At 44.2% G+C, this 23,343-nt stretch overlaps 1 protein-coding gene across 2 annotated transcripts; it reads right to left on the reverse strand.

Moving 5' to 3' along the window:
- Window positions 1-648: 648 nt before the first annotated feature.
- LOC131086036 (neurotrypsin-like) lies at window positions 649-23,230 on the reverse strand. Of its 2 annotated transcripts, none has more exons than XM_058028733.1 (17): window positions 20,606-23,230; window positions 20,206-20,474; window positions 18,772-18,962; window positions 16,689-16,734; window positions 15,262-15,498; window positions 13,873-13,996; window positions 13,003-13,178; window positions 12,529-12,676; window positions 11,525-11,703; window positions 10,989-11,130; window positions 9,744-9,946; window positions 8,638-8,779; window positions 8,184-8,389; window positions 7,536-7,614; window positions 7,171-7,293; window positions 6,350-6,630; window positions 649-4,816 (listed from the first exon to the last, which is right to left on the reverse strand). In XM_058028733.1, the coding sequence occupies exons 3-17, from the start codon at window positions 18,841-18,843 to the stop codon at window positions 4,506-4,508; spliced, it is 2,469 nt and encodes an 822-aa protein (XP_057884716.1). In that variant the 5' UTR covers window positions 18,844-18,962; window positions 20,206-20,474; window positions 20,606-23,230; the 3' UTR covers window positions 649-4,505. The 2 variants fall into 2 exon arrangements, with proteins under 2 accessions (XP_057884716.1, XP_057884715.1); XM_058028732.1 differs by having other exon boundaries at window positions 18,772-19,065.
- Window positions 23,231-23,343: the final 113 nt, after the last annotated feature.

The raw sequence follows: 23,343 nt of genomic DNA on the forward strand, positions 1-23,343 counted from the left end.
CCTCCAGTCCTTAGAGAAACTGATCTGTTATTTTCTGCTACAGTTTTACAGAGATTACAAGGATAATTGACATCATGTCCAGGTTAATAAACTTAGCTTAAGCTGCCTGATTAATTACAGCTTATACCATAATTCACAGAAATCATCAGAACAGTGTCCAGCCACAAGAAAGTGATAAATCTTTAATCCAGCTTCAGGTAGCCAAGGTAGCCAAAGTGAACAGGTTTGAGAAAGTACCACTGCAGGCACTGCAGGTCAGGAAGACCCCAGCACTGGGGCAGCCTTTGGAGCACTGGGGCAGCCTCTGGAGGATTGCAGTATTCTCTCAAAGAAGGATAGGAACAGCACCAAGAGCTGCTCCTTAGATCCTTACCATAGCCATGTTTCTACTCCTGCCAATGCTCCTGGCCACAGTGATGTTCTCTTTCTCACACAACCACAATGTGCCATTCTGCCATGCAAAGTTCTCTCAGAGCATCCACGTGGCACAGTGCAGCCACCAGCAACACTGAGTGAGCTCTCAGCTCCTGGAACAAGTGCATATGCATTAGCCTTATCCAAAGCACTAATGCTGTGAAGGTGGAATGCCTCAGCCCTCCGTGTATGTCAGCACAGGGAAAGGTCTGCACAGACCCGCTCTCCCTGCCCAGAGCTCCCCAGACAGACCTACAGCAATTTCTGTGAGCTCAGTGGGACTGCTGCACCTACCTGAGACACATGGGGAGCTAACCTCAGTGGGTTTTCATCCCCTTGAAGCAAGGCTGCCACCAAGACCACACTAGCAAGTTTAAACTAGCTCCAGCATACAGACACAGCACTGAAATCACTTACACAATTGCCTGCTATAAAAAACTGTACTCAAATAATCAGCAGGGGATACAGCCTCCCCTGGCAAACTGCATTCAGTTGTTTACCAAAGTTTTGAGATCCATCAGAAAGACAAGACACACAGAGACAGTCAGCATATTATCAGACACCTAGACAGTTTGGATTGAAGAGAGACAGAGAAGCCACAGTCTTAGGAAAGGAACTATCTCTAGAATAATGCATAACAGAGAATATAAAGCCAGGCCCCTTATTTCCTCTCATGGCTGAGAACACAAAGACAGATGGTACTTAATGAAAACAAAAGGCAATTAATTCAGGAACCATAAAAAGAAATTATGTGCTATGGAGAATTAAATTATAATGGTTCTCATTACCAGAAAATACTGGGATTGAAAGCTGAGATTAAAACAAAAAAAATTAAACATTTATATGGAAGATGAAGGGTGGTTACATTAAATAGTTTTTAAAAGTTAGAGATATAAACTCCTACACTGTAGGAAAAAAAAGAACACCAAAAGAATAGTGCACAGTGTTTGTACAGCACCGGGAGGATCAAGTATTTGTACTTCCATTTTTAATGATGATAATAGTAATGCAAGTAATTAATTTAAATGGGTCAAGAACAAAATTGCCCAGAAGGAAAGGTTGTTAAAACTTGTTCAGCACAACTCACACATACTACCCTTTGAAACATCTGCTGCTGTCCAACATTACAAAATACAGTCCTAGGGTGACTGAGTGCTGTTTATCCAACCAGGCAGTTCCAGTAAGCCTCAGTGGCAAAGCACATGAGTTTGGTTTGGACCACAGTCCCAGGTTAGAGGGTGAAGAGCAACAGCTGTATCCTGAAACAGGCCAGGTCAATGTAGGAGAGTACTGACAGGCTTGCCTACAGCACAAGTAAGGTATAAAAGCAGGCAAAGGAGATTGGATACTTCCTTCCCTCCTCCTGGTTCATGCAGGACTCAAAGGGTGTTAATTAGAAGGATTCTCACAGCTTTCATAGTGACAAGATCGAGGAGAAAGAAATATTTTTAACTAGAACATGGGAATTTCAGAAGACAATGCCAGGGTCACATCTCACTTGTGTTACATGGTAATTTATGCTAACTCCTGAATGGCCACTTGCTAAGTAAGCTAAGGGAAATCACCTCACAGTGTCATCCTTTGGGTGTTTCTATGCCTGTTGGGGTTACTGAAAGATCAAACCAGGTTAAACTAGAGATGTGACAGCACCCAAGGCACAGAAACTCCATCTGAGCTGCTGTACCATGCTGGCTCAGGGGAAGCTGAAGGTAAAAGTCAAATCCCTCCATGTTTCCCAGACAGGTACTGCTCCTGCCAGCACAGAACTTGGCATTTAATCCCCCACAAGATGAAAGGTCTGTGAATAATTGCCCTTGGTCCTCTTGGCATTTTAATGCCTGGGAGATAAGGAGCAGTCTGCAGCTTGCCTTTTAGAGATTCTGCCAGGAGCCATAGGACAACACAGCCCACGTGGAGCCAAGCACAGTGCTGCCAAGGAACCAAGTCTGGCATTTTAAACAGGGTTATCAGCACAAAGCTGTGCTGAAGACATTCAGCACCTCAAGAAGAGGCACAAACAGATCAGGTTTGTCTCAAAGGCCAGTTCGCAGGGGTCCTGACATTGCATGTTTTAAAGATTCTGACAATTGTTCATTGAAATAAAGTTTGCAAGCAGGATTTTAGAGCAGTCCATTGCAACACTGGTAGTCCAACTATCCTATAATACCTGGAAAAGGTAAATGAAATGGTTTAGTTTAGCCTTCACACACAAAAATCAGCCACCTAGTCAGGTCAGCACCACTGCATTAAGCTAATTTGTAGAAGAAAAATTAAAACTTTAGGCAATCAGTACTTCTTGAACCCAGGGCAATTTCTGGGATTCTGTCACCACATGCCCTGTAATATGACATTGCTAATACACAGACTGTGCTCTGCCTTCTGTTCTTGCATTGGTAATACCCAGATACTGAACACCTCAATGCCCTGAGTGCAGACCTTCCAGACAGAAGGTCAGTGCTTGACCCAGTTACTGCCTACCCAACACATGCACATCTGGCACAAGTTCCACGTGTCCCATCCTATATTAATCCTCCACATTCAAGCCCTTGGTTATACATCAAAGCTTTTTGCTCCTCTTCCTGCACAGACCTGTCTCCTCTCTGCCTTATCTGTACACAGTGAGAAGATGCTGCACTGCACAGCTATTAAGGCACTTAGCCCTTCTGTCTACTTATATTTTTTTATTACTCAAGAATAATATATTAAATTTTAAAAGTGCTTAAGGCATAAGAGGGAACTCTGTTCATTTGTTTGGATGAGACAGAAGGAAGAAATTGTAATATTCAATAATCCCTGCTTTCTCTCAGCATTGTATCTGTTCAGGCTGAGAACTACAGCTTGATGATAGTGCTTGCATACCCTCAAGTTAACCCAGTTTACTCCCACTGAGAGGAATGAAAGGACAAAAAGTGCAAAGAAGAGAAAAAAGGAAGCATGACCCAGAGGTTTCAAGAATAGGACACACTTCAAAGTGGGAAGCTGCTTTGCAGCACACTTACTGTTTTTCACAAGGAATGAGTAATTTGCTTGAGGTGTATCTATACCTCGGGAGTAATTCCATGTTTCATGGAAAACTGTGAACACAGAAATACTAGACTAGCAGCACAAACAAAGGGCAGCTAATAACTATGATGAATAGGGGACGATGTAGGAAGTTCCCACAGTGCTATTAAATCATGATTCAATGCCTGAATGTTTGAGATTAACATTACATTTGGTTTTAAGAAAAATGATATGTCTATTCAGCCACTTGAGGTCAGTCTTTTAAGTTCTCCATAGTAATCATGAGGGCAAGAAAGCTCCTGCCTCTCACACCGACAACTGATTCTAGAAGATGCTACTTAGGGGAAACAAAAAAAAGCCCAACCACACACACAAACTACTATAGCAAAAAAGCAGCAATAAAACCACAGCATCTGGCAGCTGGAAATGTGTGACAAAGGATTGCAGCAGGAGGGACAAGCATCTCTTAGCCTAGGCAGACACTTGAAAGGGATCCTATGGGAGCAGACCTACTATTCAGAAGAGAAAAGGTTCCCCCTAGAGACATATCAGGGAAGCTAAAAAACCCAACTGTTGGCCTGTTCCTCAACTCGGGTCAAATCTTCTGATTCCTGGAACTGAAGAGAGCTGTTATGAAAAAAAAAATAATCTGAAGATTTCCACTATGCCAACATGTGGTGCTGTCTTCCAAGCATCTCGCCTCTCCTTGCAGCGTGTTCCAACAGTCCAAACACACAACCATGAATAGATTTGCAGCAATAGGTATCGCTCTACTTCTACCATTTCTGTGTGCCAGGGCAAAGGAATAAGTGTGATTGCATTAAAGGATTCAGATATTTAAAGCAACGTATACTGATCATTGTGACCACTGTGCACCTGCTTTCTCTGCTTACAGATTACAGACTAAAGTGAAACCAAAGACTTTAGAGAATCAGTCATAACTGTTTTCCTTCCAGTTCTACATTAAAATCTTTTGCCAGTGTCCAATGTCAAAATAAATCTCCATCAGTCACAGACCAGAAGCCACAGCCTTCTGCTGCTGCAGAGCAAAAGGACCATGTGCTGAAATTCCAAGAGCTCAGTCATTTTCATTTTAGCTTGGTCACTTTCTTGATCCAGGGTACGAATTTGCTGACCTTTGTGTACACACCGGGCGAATCCTTCCGACCACAGCCATACCCCCAGGAAGTGATGCCCAAGATGATCCAGCGTCCATTTGATCTCTGACACATGAGTGGCCCTCCACTGTCACCCTGACAGCTGTCCACCCGTTTGTCTTCAGAGAGGTTCCCAGCACAAATCATGCGGTTGGTGAACTTCTGCCCGTAACGGGCCTCACAGTCTTCCCGTGGGAGAAGGGGCACCACCCCCTGCAGCAGGGTTCTGGAATAGGACTTCCCTGGAATAAAACAGACCAGCCAGACTGATTCACATACAGGCAACAGCAGTGACCTGGTGCAACAGTGCTCCCTACAAAACCAGACACTTCTACATTTCATGTCAAGTCTGCCGCACAGAAATAGGCTGAGCTCAGCATCTCTGAAACCACAAGAACTTCTGAAAACAGTGATGCCAAGCCAGACCACAAAAAAAGAACTGTAACATCAAAGATGTGGGGAAGAGGATTGTAGAAAAAGGTTAGATCAAAGGATGAGTCTTACTCCTGATTCTGTCAACAAGTAACTTGAACCTTGTTGAATTTATCTCACCTCTCCAAGTCTCAATTTCCCCCTCAGTAAAGCAAGGACAGTGTTTTCTCAAGAAAATAAATGCAGTAGTATCTGTTAAGTGGTCAATCCTCAGAGAAGTTTTAGAAGATGTTTTAGAGGTATTCAAATATTATTCAAAGGGAATTCCCTTTGTCTTTGGCCAGACTTGACTCTATTTGATTACATCTCTTTATTAGCCCAGGGTTGCTGAGAACATAAGGCTAATATGCTATATTAGAGTATGACCTCTCTGTGCCCAAGGTTTATGTAAGTTCACAAGGCAGTAGGTAACTATGCCCCATTGAGAAAGCTGGGTTTGGTGCGTGGGAAGGATTCTAGCCACTAAGCTCCAGTAGAGCTTAAGGTAGTTACATGGCTAAGTTGCTCCTTGATCCACCCCAAATATCCTGAAGTGACACGTGGAACTGGCACAACTGGACTCCAAAGGCAAATACGTACTTGCAGTTAAAAAGCTGTGGTAATAGCTAGGGAAACAGCTGAGAAGGACGGGCAAGTCCAAAATCAACAGATGAGCTCCTGGGGCTTTTGGCAGGAAATCTTTCTAAACATATGGCTTTTCTCCAGTCATAGCAGCCCCAGAAAGGCCTCCATGCTCCCTTTTACCTAGAAAGCTTCACAGCAATATGCTCAAAGAGGACAGGTCCAGGCTGTCTTGAACCCAGGGCAGAAACCAGACTCAGAGTCCATCTGTCCTTGCAGAAATACACAGGCAGATTAAGCAAGGTAGTCCAAGAAAGATTTCTCACTGAGGGCTCCTTCTACCTCTAAGTCCTCCCTTCACTATGACAGTACCATGAAGAAGGCAGGTCATAGAAACATGGGGACCTCTCACGGGCTTGGTATAGCAGCTCTGCACAGGCTGCTCCCTTAGGGGCCTACTGTGGGCAAATACATGTGTAGAAATGGGAAGAAAGAGAGGACTGTGGCCAGATGGCAGTATTGGTCTCTCCCACAGCTTCAGAGGGATGCTGTGGAAACCAAAGCTTTCACCAATATTGAGCAGACTCAATAAGCCTCAAAATCAGAAGAAAACACAATAGCACAAAACCCCACTCATCTTCCTATTCCTTAGCACCATGCACTGGCACAGACAATGGGACCAGCGAGAACATAGCCTTGAATTGACATAAATTAATGGCCCTTGTAGGCTTCTGAAGGCAGACTTCCTCACCTCTCTTGCCTCTCAAAGCCCCACCACTCACCTGTGTCTCCCCAGCCAGAGATGATGCAGGCTTGCCTGTTGATGTCAGACCTCTCTCTCCTGTCAGGCAGGCAGACGGGCAGAACGTGGTGATTGAAGGAGAGACAGTGCCCTTCTCTGCCCCGCATCCGGACCAGGGCTATGTCATTGTCATTGCTGCCAGCCCAGTAGTTCCTGTGCAGGACAATCCGCTCCACGGGCAGCTCCCTCTCAAACTCATCCTTCACACCTGTGTGGTAATCGCCCACACGCAGGAGGTAGCGCCGCACATCAACACCAAACCTGGTGAAATTCAGACTCAAGATCTCAATAGTCCTGCTAAGAGGAAAGCAGACTCACACAAGTCTTCAGTTGCTATGAGACTGAACCACCTTCTCATACCACAGTGGTAAAACGGTTCCAGCTGCAGGAATGTTGGACCTCTTTAGCAGATATGATCATGCCAGCTGTTGCAGATTTGGTGTCCCAAATCACTATCTACCAGGCACAGGACTTTTGCTTCTATAAAAATGATTATTATAGTTGCAACAGACTTGCGAACTGACCTTTTCACAGTTCCTTAAAGCACTTTAAATATCAAAATGCTGGTTCCCTTTACGCTGTAAAGCCTCAGAGTTAAGAGGCCAGCTGTAAGCAGTGAAGGAAAAAGCAAGTCTATATTGAGTTACCCCATAAGCACTCCAATATCACACACATCATAACTTGAAGATGTTACTTTAGAAACTATGTTCATGTAGTTCACTGGGCTAGGAGGATAAACTTGTATGAGGTTATCTTGTTCATCACTGAGTATCCCTTGGGGCTCCCCGCTCCCAAACACACCTTTTGAAGCAGTGGGCTGCAGTCACCACCCAGCAGCTGCTGATCAGCGTTGCTCCACACAGCAGACGAGTATCTCGACGAAAACCCTTCAGCCGCAGTGAGGCTTGCCATGGCCAACTGCCTCTGAAGGAGAAACAGGAATAAGCACACACAAGTCTCACACACATGGGAGCCATTTTCCTCTTTTCCCATCCACTCTGTCTCATCTGGGCTCAGCTGGCTTGCATTCTGCCCTAGATACTGGTTCAAACCAAGTTCAAAAATCACCAGTGAAAATGCATTAATATAGTCAGCATCTCCCAGGCTATTTCCAGAGCCTGAAGGAAAGCTGGAACCAGTCTGACTCAGCATTTACAGGGTAGTACCTCAGAGACTTGTTTCCACCTATGATCCTTTTCTTGCGACGGTGAAGCAGGCGCATCCCACACACTCCAGACTCTGGACCTGCATGGCAAAGTCACAGCAGTTGGATAGGGACCTTCATCTTAGAGTATCAACATTGCTGTCACAGAGCCAAATACCATTCAGCTTCTCTGAGGGCATTAATCATCAAGGTTGTGGATTAATGGACTGTGGACTGTGTTGTGCATATGGAATTAATAGAACATTTGATCCCATAGGTTTCCTTAATTTCACCAGAGGTGCTTACCTGAAGTCTCTATGGTCTCATGCCAAGAGTGGGACCTATACTTATACTTCCTCAGTACTCTAAACCCCTAAGATTGCTTATGATTGCTGTTCTAAGGAAGAGTATGGTGATTTGGCTGTGGGGAAATTGTGCAGGCTCAAAGGCCTGACATGGGTGGAGCTCCTCAGACTAATTTGGAACACTCTGTGCTGCTAAGAAGATACACTGAAAACAAGAAAAACGTAGGAGGTGCAGGACAGGACATGCTTATTTTGTAGGTGAAGTTTCAGCCGAAGACAATAATGACAGGGAAAAACCACAAAAGCATGCAGAGATCCTACAACCAGAACTCCAGATTCCAGCATAGAAGAAATGGGAATGTCACCTGTTCTCTTGAAATCTTGGACCTTTTCTTCCACATAGTCACAGATCACCCCAGCATCCTCACTGTGCCAGCAGCTGTGAATCCTGGTGTCAGGCATGGCACATTGCCCCAGGCTGTCCTCCATGCCACTGCATTCTATGTTGTCCAGATGGATGGGCCCATGGCCTTCGCCAAAATAAGCCATTGCCCTGGCTTTTGCTGTCCCACTGCAATTAGAGAGAGGGTGGCTAATCTGTAGTGAGCAGGAGCCTAGTGAACCTGAGTCACCAGTGCATTTTAAGTGGAGTAATATTTATGTGTCACTCCACATACCAACAGCAGTAGAGGGAGAAGAGCAACCTACTCCCTCAAAACATATCTGGGTGTGCCAAAACTAAAACTAAGTCCCCAGAAACAAGTCCAGAAGTGTTCCTAAGAACTGTTTCTGTCTGTAAGATGCCTGTACCACTCTTACCTGAATCCCAGCTGCCTGCAAACCACTGCAGCATCTCTGTCTGTCCAGTCATCATCACAGACACTACCCCACTGCCCATTCAGCAGGACCTCAACCCGGCCCTCCTTGGTGCTTTCTCCATCCACCAGCCGCACAGGAGGCCCTGAAGCAGAAAACACATGAGCTGCTGCAAGCAAAATAACCAGAGGGGTCAGGTGTCCAAAACTTGGGTTCTACAGAAAAAGATGAATCCCAGACATCAGTAAGCTTAAAACTAAAAGGAAAAAAAAGGGAGAAAAAATAAAGAAAATAAAGAAGTGTGTCTATATGAAGACATTTTACCTCTGTGCTGAATCAGAACACTATATACATACTAATTTATTTAATACATACTGGAAATCATCAGTGGATCATACTCTGAAAGCTGGGTAAAGAGGAGAATAAGAACAGAAAGAAAGTTATTAATCCTAAGGCAAGAGTTAGACAAGCTTAAACATGCCTGGGAAAAAAAATCAATTGAATTGTAAAACTATTACATGATTCTAAGCAAGAGAAGAGTTCTACATCCAGGAAAAACAAAAATGTTGGATGACAAACAAATGTCTAACAAACTGGAAAGTCTCCTGTAGTAAGGAAAGGGGAAAGTATCAGGCATTATATAAATGAGGAAATTATGCTAACTTGAAATACTTTCACAATTTTAATTAGAAGCGTGCCATCCACACGAGGGAGGGCAAACAGCAACCCCTTGCATCTGAAATCCTCCTGTCTTTGCTAGGTGTGGCTCCAATGTAACCACACCTAAGTTTCCTAAAAGGTCTAGTTAAAGGGTTCACTTGAGCAATGGCCCACTAAGGCAGCCACTGTCCCTCAGCCCCTGAGGTTTGTTTCAGAGACTGCCAATACAACTCTCTCCAGTTTCCATTTACTGCTGGTCTGACAGTAGGTCTGGTGAAGTCACAGATTTGTGGCTCTGCCCCAATTCAGCCAGGGCTCATTCCTCCTCAAAAAGCAGACCCCTTATTGAAACAGCACAGGGAAAACTCCCACATCTGCCAGCGCTTACAAGGGAACAGACCAGAAAGTGAAACTTTCCCACTGTTCAGGGCAAGAGCAAGGTGAGTTACCCAGGCTGCCATCCATGACCGTGTTGCTTTCTGGGGAACAGCGGACTCCCAGATCCTCAGCATGGGAGCAGTCATGCTGCCCCCAGTTGCTGTGGGGACAGTCCAGGAGAGTCAGCTCTGTCCCCACACATGCCACATCATCCAGTAAGATGAAGCCTTGGCCAGCACCATACTCTCCTTCAGAGGCCAGGGCAGCAGGACCACTAGAGGAAGGAAACAGAAAATTGTCATTGAAAAAAATTAACATTGAAACTCTAAATGCCACAGAAGGACCCAAGCTCAGATCCAAAGAGAAACTCCCCTGCTTAACTATGGTACCAGTGGCCTTCTGACCTAAACCACTCAGTGGACACACAGGATGGCAACCAAGTACCCTCATGTCTTGCCAGCTTCAGTTTTCAGGGAGGCCTCCCCAGACCAGTCAATTTTCTGGTGTTTGGTCAAAGGCACGTTCAAAGGCACAGAGGGCCAGCAGAGGCTGCTTTGCAGTCATAGCAGGTACATCAATTTGAGGAGGGGCTGGCAGAGGAGGCATCAAAAATGTCAACATTTAAGTAATTCTATTTCTTTTTATAGGAAACAGCTACCTGGAATTGAACTGCAGAAGACTGAAAACTTAGGCACTAAAAGAGATGACAAACATAGTATGTAGCTGAACTCAAACGGAAGAATTTAGTCTTTCTTTCATCTATGAAGTTGAAATTTTAGAAGGAGATCCTAATCATGTTTTAAAAAGCCACATAACCCCATTTTAATAGCTCAAAGGCAAAAGTATCCTGATTTTAAATCTTTCCCAACTCCTGCCTGAAGGGACAACAGCTCAGCAATGGGCTGAAAATCCCTATTACTACTCTTTTTTGCCCTGATGATCTTTGCTCAGCTACTGAAGGTGATACATTTGGAGCAGATAGGTGATATCCTTTTACTGACAAAGTAGAAGTGACACCTGCAAATTTAAGGAGTGTTAAAGAAAATTCTCTGATTTTGCTGAGGGGTTCATAAGGACAGTATTAAGCCTGTTATCTGCTTTCAAAACAGGATGTGGCAAGAGATAATAGATTTATTTTTGCCCCTTGGAAAGGATGCAGATACCTAGTAATCTTTCCTTAATAAGTTGTATAATGGTAATAAGCCTTCTAACAAAAACACCATTGAAGGATTAAGATCCAGCCTATCCCAGTCAATGGTGATGGAATCTAATTCTGGAATTTAGGAAGCACAGACACTACACAGTCTCAGTCCTACCTGAAGCCCAGCTGCCTGCAGACCACTTGGGCAGCGAGATCTGTCCAGCCATCATCACACACTGTGCCCCAGTCTCCGTTGTAGTAAACTTCCACCCTGCCTTCGCTGGGGCTGCGGCCACCGGCCAGCCGGAGCGTGCCCTCTGCAGGGGGTGCGAGAGGAAAGGGCAGCACTCAGCAGGGGAGAAAAGAAACAGCCTGTGCACCATGCTAGGTCTCTGTACCACCCATGAGGGAAAGAAACAAAAGAGACAGATGTCTGTGGGTACTCAAAATACAAATGTTCATTGCTTCCAAACATACTCATCTGCCAGGGGAGGATTCACTTCAGCCTTTCCACACTACACCTGAGCAAAACCGTGGGAACACCACTGAGTCTGCCTCTGATCTACTCTCTGCCTCCACATCCAGCAGCCCTTGTGGGAGCCATATATGGAAGCTGTGCAGGCTCCTGAACCAGGGGTTACCTGCTGAGCAAGCCGAGTAATCTGAGGATGAGACCGACCGCATCTGACTGGCAGAGCTGTACATCTGTACCTGTGAAAGGGTCACAGGAGACCCCGGCGTCTTCAATGTGGTCACAGTTTTGCTGTCCCCAGTCACTCTTCTTGCACTGATCAAGGGAGAGTTCATTCCCTGAGCACTGCACTTCATCCAGCAGGATTGGGCCAGATCCCTGCCCGTAGTGAGCCCATGACAAGGCTTTTGGGGTCCCACTGTAAACATTACAGATATGTATGCTCAATAAGGAACGCCATAGTCTTGCATCCTCAGATTCTGCTTTGCACAGGGACTCTTGTATGCTAGGTCACTGTCCTCCCATGGATCATCTGTATTTTTGACACAGTGGAGTTGACAACTGTTAACTGAAATATGTTATTGGAAAGTTTGTAATGAGCCCTTCCAGCAAATAACAAAATGTTACTACAACACAAACAGTCCAGACTTCTGCAGACAATAATGTACCACCAGTCTCAGTTACAATCTCATAACAGGCAAAACTCCTAAAGACTGAGGGACCTCAAATCAGAACAATCTATTTTAAATATGTCTGTACTGAAGTGATTTTCAAGAATGCTCCATATACAACAGCTCCCATGTTAAGCATTGAATGGCACACAGAAGAATTAGGTGGTCTCTCTTGCTTTCCTGTCTGAAAAGGATAAGGGCAGCCAGTGAAACTAGAGGCGTTTAAACTTAACCAAGTAAGCAAACGCAGTTCACATATGGAAATCACCATGACAAGTTGTCATTGGGGCCAACAAGATTTGTATTAGGATATATGCAAAAATGTTGAACAGGGCTAAACACAAAAATTCTGAGACAGGAATGTACTTTTTTTTTACTCAGCACAAACCCATAAAATTGACAAGAATGGGGTACAAAATCCCTTTATAGGATGATCAATCCAGAATTATGTTTCCTAAGGTTTCTGTGTATTTTCTATAGGAAGGGCTGGTAGTATAGTGAAGGGATATGCTCTCTGTTCTTCATTCTGCCTACTTCTATTACTACTCCATGACATACAGCAAGGAAATTACCTGAGTCCCAGCTGTCTACAGACTACTTCAGCATCCCGGTCGTCCCACTGATCATCACAGATGGTTCCCCACTTGCCATCATGGTAAACCTCCACTCGCCCTTCAAAGCTCTCCTTGCCCCCAACTATACGAAGTGGGGCACCTACACCTGTGCTTCAAGGAATGGAGAGAGAGCACAACAGAACAAGACAGAGACAAAGCACATCCAGCAGTTTAGGGTGTAGAACCATCCTCTAGCCAGAGGAGCTCTCCTGATGCTCTCTTACCACATCCTCCCCTCCAGACCCCCCACAAGTACCCGTGATTGCAGCCCCCAGGGTGGGATACTGCTGGTCCAGAGATGTCTCTTTAATTGGCTGCTGTGGAGACCAAGAGTTTTCTGCCTGCAGAGAAAAACCTGGCTTGATAAAAAGGGGATGTGGTCATAAGCATCAGCCACCTTTGGGAGATTGAGATCTTTCTCTGGAGATTTACCTTCTGGAGGAACACAAGTTACCACGGCACTCCCCTGGTTACAAGGTCCTGACAGAGCTTCCTGATAGCCACACTGCAGCAGGGCTTCCTCATCTCCATGGCAGTTTGCTGACTGCAGGTGCAGGGGAACAGGCCACGGTCCAGAATGACTCTTCTTGCCAGCTGTGCCGATCTCACTGGTACAGAAGATGCAACAGAGAAATGAAATGCCACAACACAGCTTAACTTACAAGTTCCTGCTGTTGTTGTGACTCTCCAGGCCAGTTGTGGCATTTCACATCCTGGTGTGCCCAGTTAATTGGAAGTGCATAAAGGGGTGACCTACAGTCTAATGGGAAAGCACAATCAAGCACACAGCACTTCCCAACCCCTTTATGTGCCCACCTACTGCAGAGGAGTTGGTGTACTCAGAAATGGCACTCTCATTTGAGAGCAATGAACAAACCCATCAACAGACTCAAACATCAAACTAACTAAATCACCTTCCCTCTGTGGACCTTATCTCCTTGCTGTTTAGAAGTTTGAATGTCCAAATCCCAGATACCCAAAGAGCATTCGTACTCCTAAAATTTCTGTTAGATCACTATAGTAACTCCAGCTGATGATCATAAAAAGGGAAAGTGATCTTATAGCTCACTTTTCACAGCCTGGAGCATGAAGCAGAGACTATCGTTTCAAAAACTTCTTGCAAATGATGATTGGGTTGGGGGTAGCCACAGAAAGAAAACAGTAAAAAAGGACCCTGGTAAGTGGGAAATTAGACCACAAAACAAACTCCTTTCTGCCAGCCAGAGGGACTGTAAGCACAGAGGCTGCTCTTTCACAAGCCACATGAGCATGTACCTCACACAACCAGACTGAGGTTCCCACCTGAGACCTAGTTGCCTGCAGACAACACTGGCATCCCAGTCAGTCCAGTGGTCAGCACAGATGATACCCCAGAGTCCATTGAAATACAGCTCCACACTACTGTCTTCAGCCAACCGCACAGCACCTTCCAAAGAGAAAAAAAAACAACCAAAAACCAGCTGCTATCTGCTGATAGAAGTTTCAGACCAGCAAGTCTTGGACTTGCATGTAGCTGAGCTGAACTGCACTTGGCTTCTTTCATCCCTGTTTTACCTGTGCAGGCACTAAAGTGATGTGCATGAAAGAGTGTGGGGTGGGGCACCTTCCCAGTCCCAGCAATGACTGATTGGGAGGATGGTTGGTGTTTTCAAATCCATGGTAATACCAGCAGGAAATTTGGCTTCTGCAAAAGCTCCTGGATTCTCCTTCTGTGAATGGGGATGATTTTACATGCTATCTTGAAAGGGTGTGTGAAAATCTATCTAATTACTTCTGACACTCCACTATCTATTTCCATCAACCACTTCACCTGCATGACTGTTGCTACAGTGAGATGTTTAATAACAGCAGATGAATCCTCTTTAATTTCTCTAAGAAAAGGAAGCGCCAGTGTAAATACTCTTTCAGTTCCCACCCCACCAAAAATTTTACCACTGTTTAGAAGGCACATTTCCTCACTCAGTTTTAGTACTTGCAAAGGACACACCTGTCTGCAGCACCTCAGTACAGGCACACAGCACCACTACAATTATATTCTTCTCTTTAATGAAGCCATCTTTGAAAGAACATCCACTGGCAAGGGAAATGACTGTCAATTCATGTATTAAACTGGTGTTTCAACTGTTTTGCAAAATGCAGGAAAAGCAAGGAAGGTCAGAAAACAGGACATTTTCAAGAATGCTGCACAGCAGCCAATGCATTGAGAGAGCTCAGCTCCTTGCTTGCCTCAAAGTAAACAGCAGTCCTTCTGCCAGCACTGAGGAAGTTTAACACAAGCCTAAGACCTGCCTTGTCACAGAAGATTTTATATTGAAGAAGTAGTTTATATTTGAACTGCTACACTTAGGTGAGGAATGCTCTGATATGGACCCTAAAGGAGAAGAAGAGGGTTGTTTTCTACATAACTGAAACTGTTTTCAAAGTGGCATAAGTTAGCAGTAGAAAAAAAAGAAGTCTCTTTGTATAAGAATAAAACATCTATACAAGGCATTACAGCTACAGCAGCTTAAATCCACCCCCTACGATATACACACGTTCTTCTCCCACACAGGCTAGCCTCTAGTATTAATTATCTCAACAATTCAGAACTGCCTTTGTACTGTGCTTTTTCCACAGGGTGTTCCACCTGCCACTTGCAAGTCTGTGCAGCACACACTGCTGGCTTGAGCCCCGAGGCAGCAGAGCCCTTACCTTGGTTACAGTCACAGTTGGCCCAGCCAATGGCCCCTGACACAAGCCTGTAGAAGCACCAGGGCGTCGTTCCCCCGTCTGGGTTCCTGCAGAAATTGTGGTCCCCCAGGCCACGCTCTGGGTACTGCTGGACATAGTCAGGGAACTCTGCCCAGTTGAGACACTCTGCCCCGGCCTCGGTGACCGCCAGTGAGCCGTTGTAGTAGCCAAGAGGTCCCACAGGACACACGCTGGGTGCTGGGCACAGGAAGGGAGGGGGTTACCATCACCATCACACGCTGAAGCTCAGACAACATGGGAGACACCAGCTGGTTATGAGAAACACCCCTGGTGTTTGCAGCCTCAGCTGCTGCTTGCTTGATTCAAACTCTATCACTCTCCAAGGTGCTGCTCAAAGAATATTCATAACACTCACTGTCTAAACTGCAAACTGATCTGAAGCAATGAACTGCCCAGACAGACCTTTGAATAGTGTTAACTTAGGGCCCAAACACAACAATTTGAACTGGTTCCCATTACTGTACATGCAATACATGACCTCACTTTGGAGCAGAACTGCACAAAGCAGGAAGGTGGGAAATGTATTTCATAGCATGTAGTTTCCCTATACACATGAGCAGATCACCTTGCTTATCTGGACTTGTCTAATATATTCAAATTTATTTTGTGGGAAGTGCAGGTGCCAATGTTTCAGTGCCCATGTGAAATATCCTGTGTAAAAATGCCCAATAATTAATTTATTACGGTCCTTAAAAAAGGAGAAAACTCTCAATTCATGGCACTGAAATAACAAAGTGGTAAAAAACCACCCAGGTTTTGTGGGCTTTATAGAGTCCATAACATGGGAAGAGTAGACTGAGAAAGGGACATTTACAGCTCTATTCACTAAGCAAACAGAAAGAAGCCAACACTTTCAGAAAACCTTTCTGCACCTGGGGCAAAGAGCAAGGGTACAAAGTAATGTTGCATCATGTCATTTGCCCTCTAGCCCCTGCCAGGCCCAGAGGGGCTAAGCGACAGCTGAAGGTTAAATGCAAGGTACAAAAATGAGAAGCAGTTGGAAGTCAGTGTGTGGAAAACAAATCCTATGTGTGGCATCAATTGGGATGGTGTCTGAGAATTCAGTAGTTGTTTGAGCAGAAAAAAGGTAAGCATGCAAAAAAGACCAAGGCAAAGAAAGAGATTAAAGAAAAGAACGTGTAGGAGGAGCGGGGAGCTGCAAAAGCATTCGACATGAAGGAACAGAAGGAGTCTGGCCACGTTGGTGAAGGAGATAAACAGGCATTGGGACAAGAGGAAAGATTGAAGAAGTGATGAAAAGAAAGGAAGAAGGCCAGGTAGCAGTGGTTCATCATGCCTATGGTCTCAGATCACCACTGCAGGAAAGAGTCTGCCCAATGACTGAATTAATAACTTCTTGTTCTTACCTGCACTCTGCAAATGGTTTTGGTTGGGCTTGGATCCCAGGAAAGCCTGAGAAAAGAAACAGAGCAAAAGCAGAGAGATGATTATCCAATGAAATAAACATGGGCATGTCCTAAAAGCAGCTCAGCTTTAGGCAAACACACCCTAGTAACCAGCCTCTTCCCTGGTCTCCCCATTGCTCCTCTTCAAATACAACCATAGCTCTGTCCACTAACAACAAAATGAATAATTACTGGCCTCAGAGATTTACTCTTGATCTAAGAACTACATTACTTTACTGGGCTCTGCTTGTTTTTTTTTCAACAGAATTGGAAGTCTGAATGATATGCCTATGGAAAGGAAATCTAGAAGAAAATCATTATTATCAGTAAGAAAAATAATAACTACTAATCCTCTCACTGTTTATAGGGCAAGTCATCTACAGCTATAGTAGCAGATATTTATTTACTTGAGTGACAGGATGATGTCCCCAGAATACCTGTTAAAATGGTAATAAACATCCATGTATAAAGTAGGAAACATCCAAGGAAGAAAATCCAAGGCCTTTTGAGGATTTTGTTTTTAATACTTGAAAATATGATATGGACTATGCTGTTATTATCTAAATGAGGTTAAAGTTAAGACCAAAAAATACGAAACAAAGTCCTCAGAATTCTAGTGTCCTGTCTGGCCCCACAACTGCATTTCCTCTTATAGGCAGGGTTTTTTTTGTGGTTGCAATGTGACTATAGGCTGAGAGATAGAGATCTCCACTCAACATCACTACACAGTGTGCAAGCAAGTGCAAGACCTTCACAGACTCAGAGTGAAAAGAAGAAATGGTACATGTTTCTGCTAGCTTCTTGTAGTTTAATTAGTTTCTAAACATTCTAAATGAACATTTCTAATACTTTTATAGAAAGAAAGAGTTGTAATTCACAGAGCAGAGATGGGCAGCTAAAGGATAGCTAAAAGATACTAGCTATTGGTAATGGTTGTGGTTTTCTTCAAAATGCAGTAATTTTGCCTCTCTCAGCTTCACCTTTTCCTGGAAAATAGGAAAAGTTATATTTGGAATTAAACCAAATCCACTTCTGGAAAAAGCAGAGGTAATTCCCACAGAAATCTGACAAGAACAACACCTATTCATGTCAGATATAATTTTCAAATCAAGCTTAGGAATATGATCCAGAAGGTGCTGACAACCATGGCCAAGCTCCAGCATCGCTTCCCAGAAGTCAGAATGGGACACTGCATAAGGAAGATGAATTCCTGACATGGTTCAGTAGTAGCAGATCAGATCTCAGGTTCATATGCACAAAGGGATGCACAGATAAACTCTTTTCTGGCAAAAAATTCATCTGTTTGCATATATCAGGCTGTTGCAAGCCTACATATGGTTTCTGGACCAACAACACTGAAGGACTCACCTGATGATCTCAAAGCTCTTTGCAGAGAGTAGAAAGTGAGCTAAGCTGTACTTTTGTGACTGCACCACAATCCAGGTCCCTCAATCCCTAGCTATTAGTGCACACCTGCACACACATGTAAGCCTGCCAGTGATATAAATATGAGAGACTGAACCTGCTCTTCTTGGACCATAAACAAAAGTATTTCAGTCCAAGTAATAAGCTTCCCTTCTAATGAAAAATTAGTTGCTGCCAGTTTCTGTAGCAGCTTCTAAAACACTCCAACACTGACCATCGCCACCAATTACATTCAGTGCAAACAGCCTATGCTGCAGGCATTGTCCCAGGTCTGTGCAGCTATAAATCATCTGTCCACAAGCAAGAGAGACAATCAGCAAAGAACAGAAATAAAGGATCTTTCCTGCCAGGGTCACTGCAGTGCATGAGAAACACTGGAAACCCAAGCCAAAGCATCTGCAAGCCCTTGTGTATTCTGCTTTCCCGGTTTATTTCTTTTTCTGGATTTATATGCATAATGAAACAAATCTCTCCCAAGCCCCCAGTCCTTCCCAGAGACCACAACTGCCTAAATGCTCTAGAAAACATTTTCAAGTAATAACAAGATCCACTTACAGGGAGGATATTAAAAGAGCCATGTGACTTCTTATAAGCAGATAGAAAAATAACCTTTTCTTACCTCCACACATCTGAGACAGGATAGCAGACTTGAGAGCTCTACCAGGAGCCCGAGTATTTTGGAGATTTCCATCCCTCGTGTACAAAGTGAGCAGAAGGTCCTTTAAGCATCACATTCTGGTTCAGCTGCCAGGGTCTGCTTTCGCACGCTAGCCGCTCCGCACCGGAGGGAGCGGGGTGCCTTTTCCATTGCTACGCAGGGAAAGGGATGTGAGGAAAGGGATCAAAGTTCCCCGCAGCATCTTAGAATTTCACTTTCCCGTTCTTCTCCTCATCTCTTCTCATTGATTCTTCTCTTCAGAAAGGGGAAGAAGAGAGGAGAGAAATAAGGGAAAAGACCATGTCCCCGAATTTCTCTGGCACATTCGGAGGCGAGCACAAGCGCTGGGGCACAGCCCTTAGCCTCTCCTCGCCCCGCTGTCCCCTCCTCTCCGCAGCCTCCCCCGTGCTCCAGGTACGCGCCGCTCGCAGCGCCAGCCTCCGCCTCCCCGCCCCTTGCGCCCAACGGCGGGGCCGGCCGCCGCTCCTTTCCTCTCCTGCAATGTCCTTCTCCAGCCGCCTTTTCCTCCTCTTCCCAAGGCACAGAGGCTGCAGCACGGCAAGGAGCTGGGGCCGCGTCCTATTGCAAAGCCCCCAGCAACAGCTGGGAAAGGCAACGGCGTGTGCGCGTACATTTGCCAGAGATTAGACTCCTTGGAAGGAATCTGGACTTTATCCCCCCCACCGCTGCCTCCTCGATTAGCAGCTTGCAGCTTCCCGAGGTCAGCTCTCCTCAGATTTGAACCCAGGTAAATGAGACCCAGAAAACTCTATGTCAAGCACCTTCCAGATCTCCCCCAGAAAACCCACAGGTGGCACAGCCCTCTCCAGCGTGCTCCCAATTTTCAGGCCTCCATCGTGGGTATTGCCACCAGAGAACTTTGCCATCGAGTGTCTCCTTGACCTTGAGCTATATTTTCCCTCAATTGCCTAGAATGCTTTCCAGAGGGTTAATCATTATGGTATTACTGTGAACAATCCTATCCCATGGGGGTTTTTAGCATTTTCAACTTGCTGGTCCTTCATATGAATTAGGGTTCAAGGCTACAAGCTTTAAACACTATTAAATCTAAGAAAGCAATTGGGTCTTTGAAGCTATTCAGTCTTGGAAATAATTTTTTTACGCATTCCTGGTGCTGCTTCTCTGCTCAGATCCAGCTGTAATGTAACATAATGGGCATTTCTTATATTCTGATTTTGGAGCAATGAATTCGTGGTGTTCTACAGCATGAAACATGAAGGTCACCTTTAGGAATGAGCTCACTTCTGGCCAAGTCTGCTGAATAGCACTTCCAAAGACACCTTCAGCATAAAAACAAGGAACAGGCTGCTAAAAATCTACTGACTTGACAAAAAGCCTCTTTTTTTTCTTCCTTCACTTTTGCCCATTACTCACTTCATGTGACAGTTTTGTGTTGCCTCATCCTCAGTCACTCATCAAAGGCAAGGAAATTTCCCTCCATGCTGGATCTTTTACAGGAGCCACTAATGAGAAAAAGAAGCTGTTTCTGGAGTGGATTTGGCCAAGAATTACACTCAGTTAATCAGGAGCAAATCTCCTATATCCTCATAGTCAGGGAGGCAGACGATCAGGGCAGCAGGGGATGGAAATAGCTTAGATGCTGCATCACACTATAACTCTCAGGCAGCATTAACGCAGAGGAGCTGCACAAAATAAAAAGTATGGGATTGTGTTAGAATTTAGAAACACTTATTCCACTGAACACACAAGGAAAGGACATACTGGAAACAGGAGCAGAAATTCTATTAGCATTCAGAGGAAACTAGCTCCTTACTAGAGGTTGTTGATGCTCATTTAGAACTCCATCCCATGAGACACTCCCTGTTCAGGCCTCTGACGCACAGGGTTTCACACCTCAAGCAGAAGTCTGCACTGGATTTTTCTCATGGTACCTTCTAAGTTGCCTCCCTGTCAAGGCAAAGTTTTCCTAAATAAAGTGATTTAATAGATAAAGTAATTTTAAAGGAAATACAGAGCAGTACACCAAAAGCAATAGAAGTCCAAGCCTGTATTCAGTTTCTGGAAGAATGATGACCTGGGAAGACACAGTGCGTTTTGCAGTTGTCTCCTCTCTGGCAGGTCCTGTTTTGGATCTATTTCCTTCTTACCAAGACTCCCCTTGTTTTTCTCGTAATGACATTCCTTGAGAGAGGTGGATCCCAAATTCTCAAAAGCTTATCATGACTACTCTCCATGGTGGAGAGGAAGACCTAAAAGGGAATTATACCAATATAACTACTGCAGTTTAGATCAGTAATGTATCTAGAGGTAACGTAAAACATCCTGAACTTTCTTGTATGGGCAAATTTGAAGTAGTTGTAAATATCTAAATCTGCTATTTAACAGTTGTCACCTTCTCACCATGACATATGCATAGTTCTATTACAGGAAGTCTGTGATTCCCTATAGTCTGTCTTGATTTTGCCCAATTTTCCTGTATTGACCCTTCTCAACAAGAAATGTCATCTTCTAAAATCTCCCTGGCTCTCTGGAATTACAACCTATTTCTCTTGAACTAGGAGGACAACTGTTCATCAGGACCAGCTGAAATATTAATGCTACATCCACAGTGAAAGCCTAAAAGGAGTAGTTAACAGCAATCACACCCAGAGCTGGTATAGTAGTCAAACTGTAAGGTACAGGAATAAGACCAAGGAATTCCAGCAGATCTGCTTAAATCCTGTAAATCCGACTTAGGAGGGTGGAACAGCTAGTCAGCTTTTGTTTAATTCTCTCCTCACCACGCAATCACACACAGGTCTCTGCAGCAATGTTCTTAACCAGTGTGCTCCACACCAGGACAGTTTTCCTTACCCCCCAGCAACAGCATCATGGGATGGTACAAACCCAACAACTCAGAAAGAACAGTGCTGGTCCCTGTGGTTACACACACGAACTATTAATGGAGTGATCCTCAATACCAGCATGTCACAGAATGCATTCAAACACCTAATACAAGCCTAGTGGTGAGATACAGGAAAATGGCCAGCAGCTGAAATTGCCAAGGACAATTAGAAACTGGAGGGTTTTTGGTTACAACAAAAGAAGCAAAAGAATTGCTCAAGTACTTTTAAAGGAAGCAATGTAAAAGCTGGGTGCACCTGAAAAGCATTGCTGCTTATAGTAGATATATAAAAGGTTAGACAAAACCCCAAACAACTGAATTTGTGAAGCTCACCATGAAGCAGTATAATACAAAAATAGCTGTTCAGATTAGTGGGAGCAGTGCAAAATTTCAAGAGTAAAAATAGAAAAAGGTATTAAGTGTCTCTGTTACAGCCTCTTATGTAAGACTGTTCCTCACAGACACTAGAATTTGGTACATTCAGCACAGGTGCTGTCTTAAGAGATGCCTAACACTTTTATTCCAAGTTTTAATATGAAGAAAAATAATCAAGAGAGGTAAATCAGTTTCTCACTCCCAATCTAGTTTATATCCTTCAGAAATGAAGGAACTGCAAGTAGCATTCTTTTTCACAATGTCTTCTGGACAGAAAATGCAAAATGCCACAGAACCAGTGTTTTCCCAAACTCAGATGTGCATACTGTGTTCTTACTGACCCCAAGTCCTCTAAAAAGACCCAATTATGTCATAATAGCAACAAAAGAATAAGCTACCGTGGATTATCCACTAATGAGCCACTGTAATTAACCACTAAGCAAATGTTGCTTCAGTAACTTGAAAGCCTTCACCTGACCAAAATTTTTGTGATGCAAGTATCAGCCTGGGGCTCCAGAAGACTCAGCTCCAGCAAACTCCACAGCCACCCATGGGTAATCACTCAGTCTGTGTGTGCCTGACTCTCCTCTTATTCTGCTTCTTCTACATGCCCCAAAGAATTACTGATATAAATGGTTGTAACATTAGTTCTCCACAACACTGCATCTTCCCCACCAATGAGGTACTGTTCCCAAGAACCTGCCTGGAGTTTTGTGGTACTGCAGTGGAAGCTGCCCCTCCCCACATTCCCCCCTCCAATCAAAACTATAAATGAATTACATTATTTCAATTATCACTCCATGCTTTAACTTTCTCTACCCCTTTTAGTTTTTTTTTACCAAAAAACAATGAAACATTTTGTTGTAGATTATGAGCTGCCCAAGTCAAACCAGTCTTGCTTTATTACAGTACAGACAAAATAATCAAACTCACGTGGCACCATACCTGTCCCACCTGCAAATCAGAGGGTCTAAATCACAAACTTTCATGTTAAAGTTATATTTGATACTTACCATTGTTTTATGTATGAACAAGGTATTTTGCTGGAGATTTTTTCTAGATTTTACAGCAGGGGAAATTTTAAAAATTTCAAGTGGCACCAGATTGTGTATACACCCATGTAAGAGTATGAGCCATCATACCATCACATACCATCAATTACTACCATCATTACTAATTCTAACTTGGCTCAGTGTTTGAGCCCAAACACTTTTTGATAGCAGCTCCAGAGCTGGGCAAGAGGCTTGCACATGAGGAAGTCATGCCCTGTTAGGAAATGCATTTACATGACT

This window comes from Melospiza georgiana, chromosome 8, assembly GCF_028018845.1.
Source record: "Melospiza georgiana isolate bMelGeo1 chromosome 8, bMelGeo1.pri, whole genome shotgun sequence".
NCBI classification, from domain to species: Eukaryota; Metazoa; Chordata; class Aves; order Passeriformes; family Passerellidae; genus Melospiza; species Melospiza georgiana.

Bases quoted from the DNA above. Each gene is read 5' to 3' on its own strand.
- LOC131086036 (XM_058028733.1), bottom strand. From the start codon at position 18,843: ATGGAAATCTCCAAAATACTCGGGCTCCTGGTAGAGCTCTCAAGTCTG. The intron at 16,735-18,771 runs GTAAGAAAAGGT...TTCTTTTCTCAG, and splicing joins CCTGTCTCAGATGTGTGGAG to GCTTTCCTGGGATCCAAGCC. The intron at 8,390-8,637 runs GTAAGAGTGGTA...CTCTAATTGCAG, and splicing joins TGCAGGCAGCTGGGATTCAG to TGGGACAGCAAAAGCCAGGG.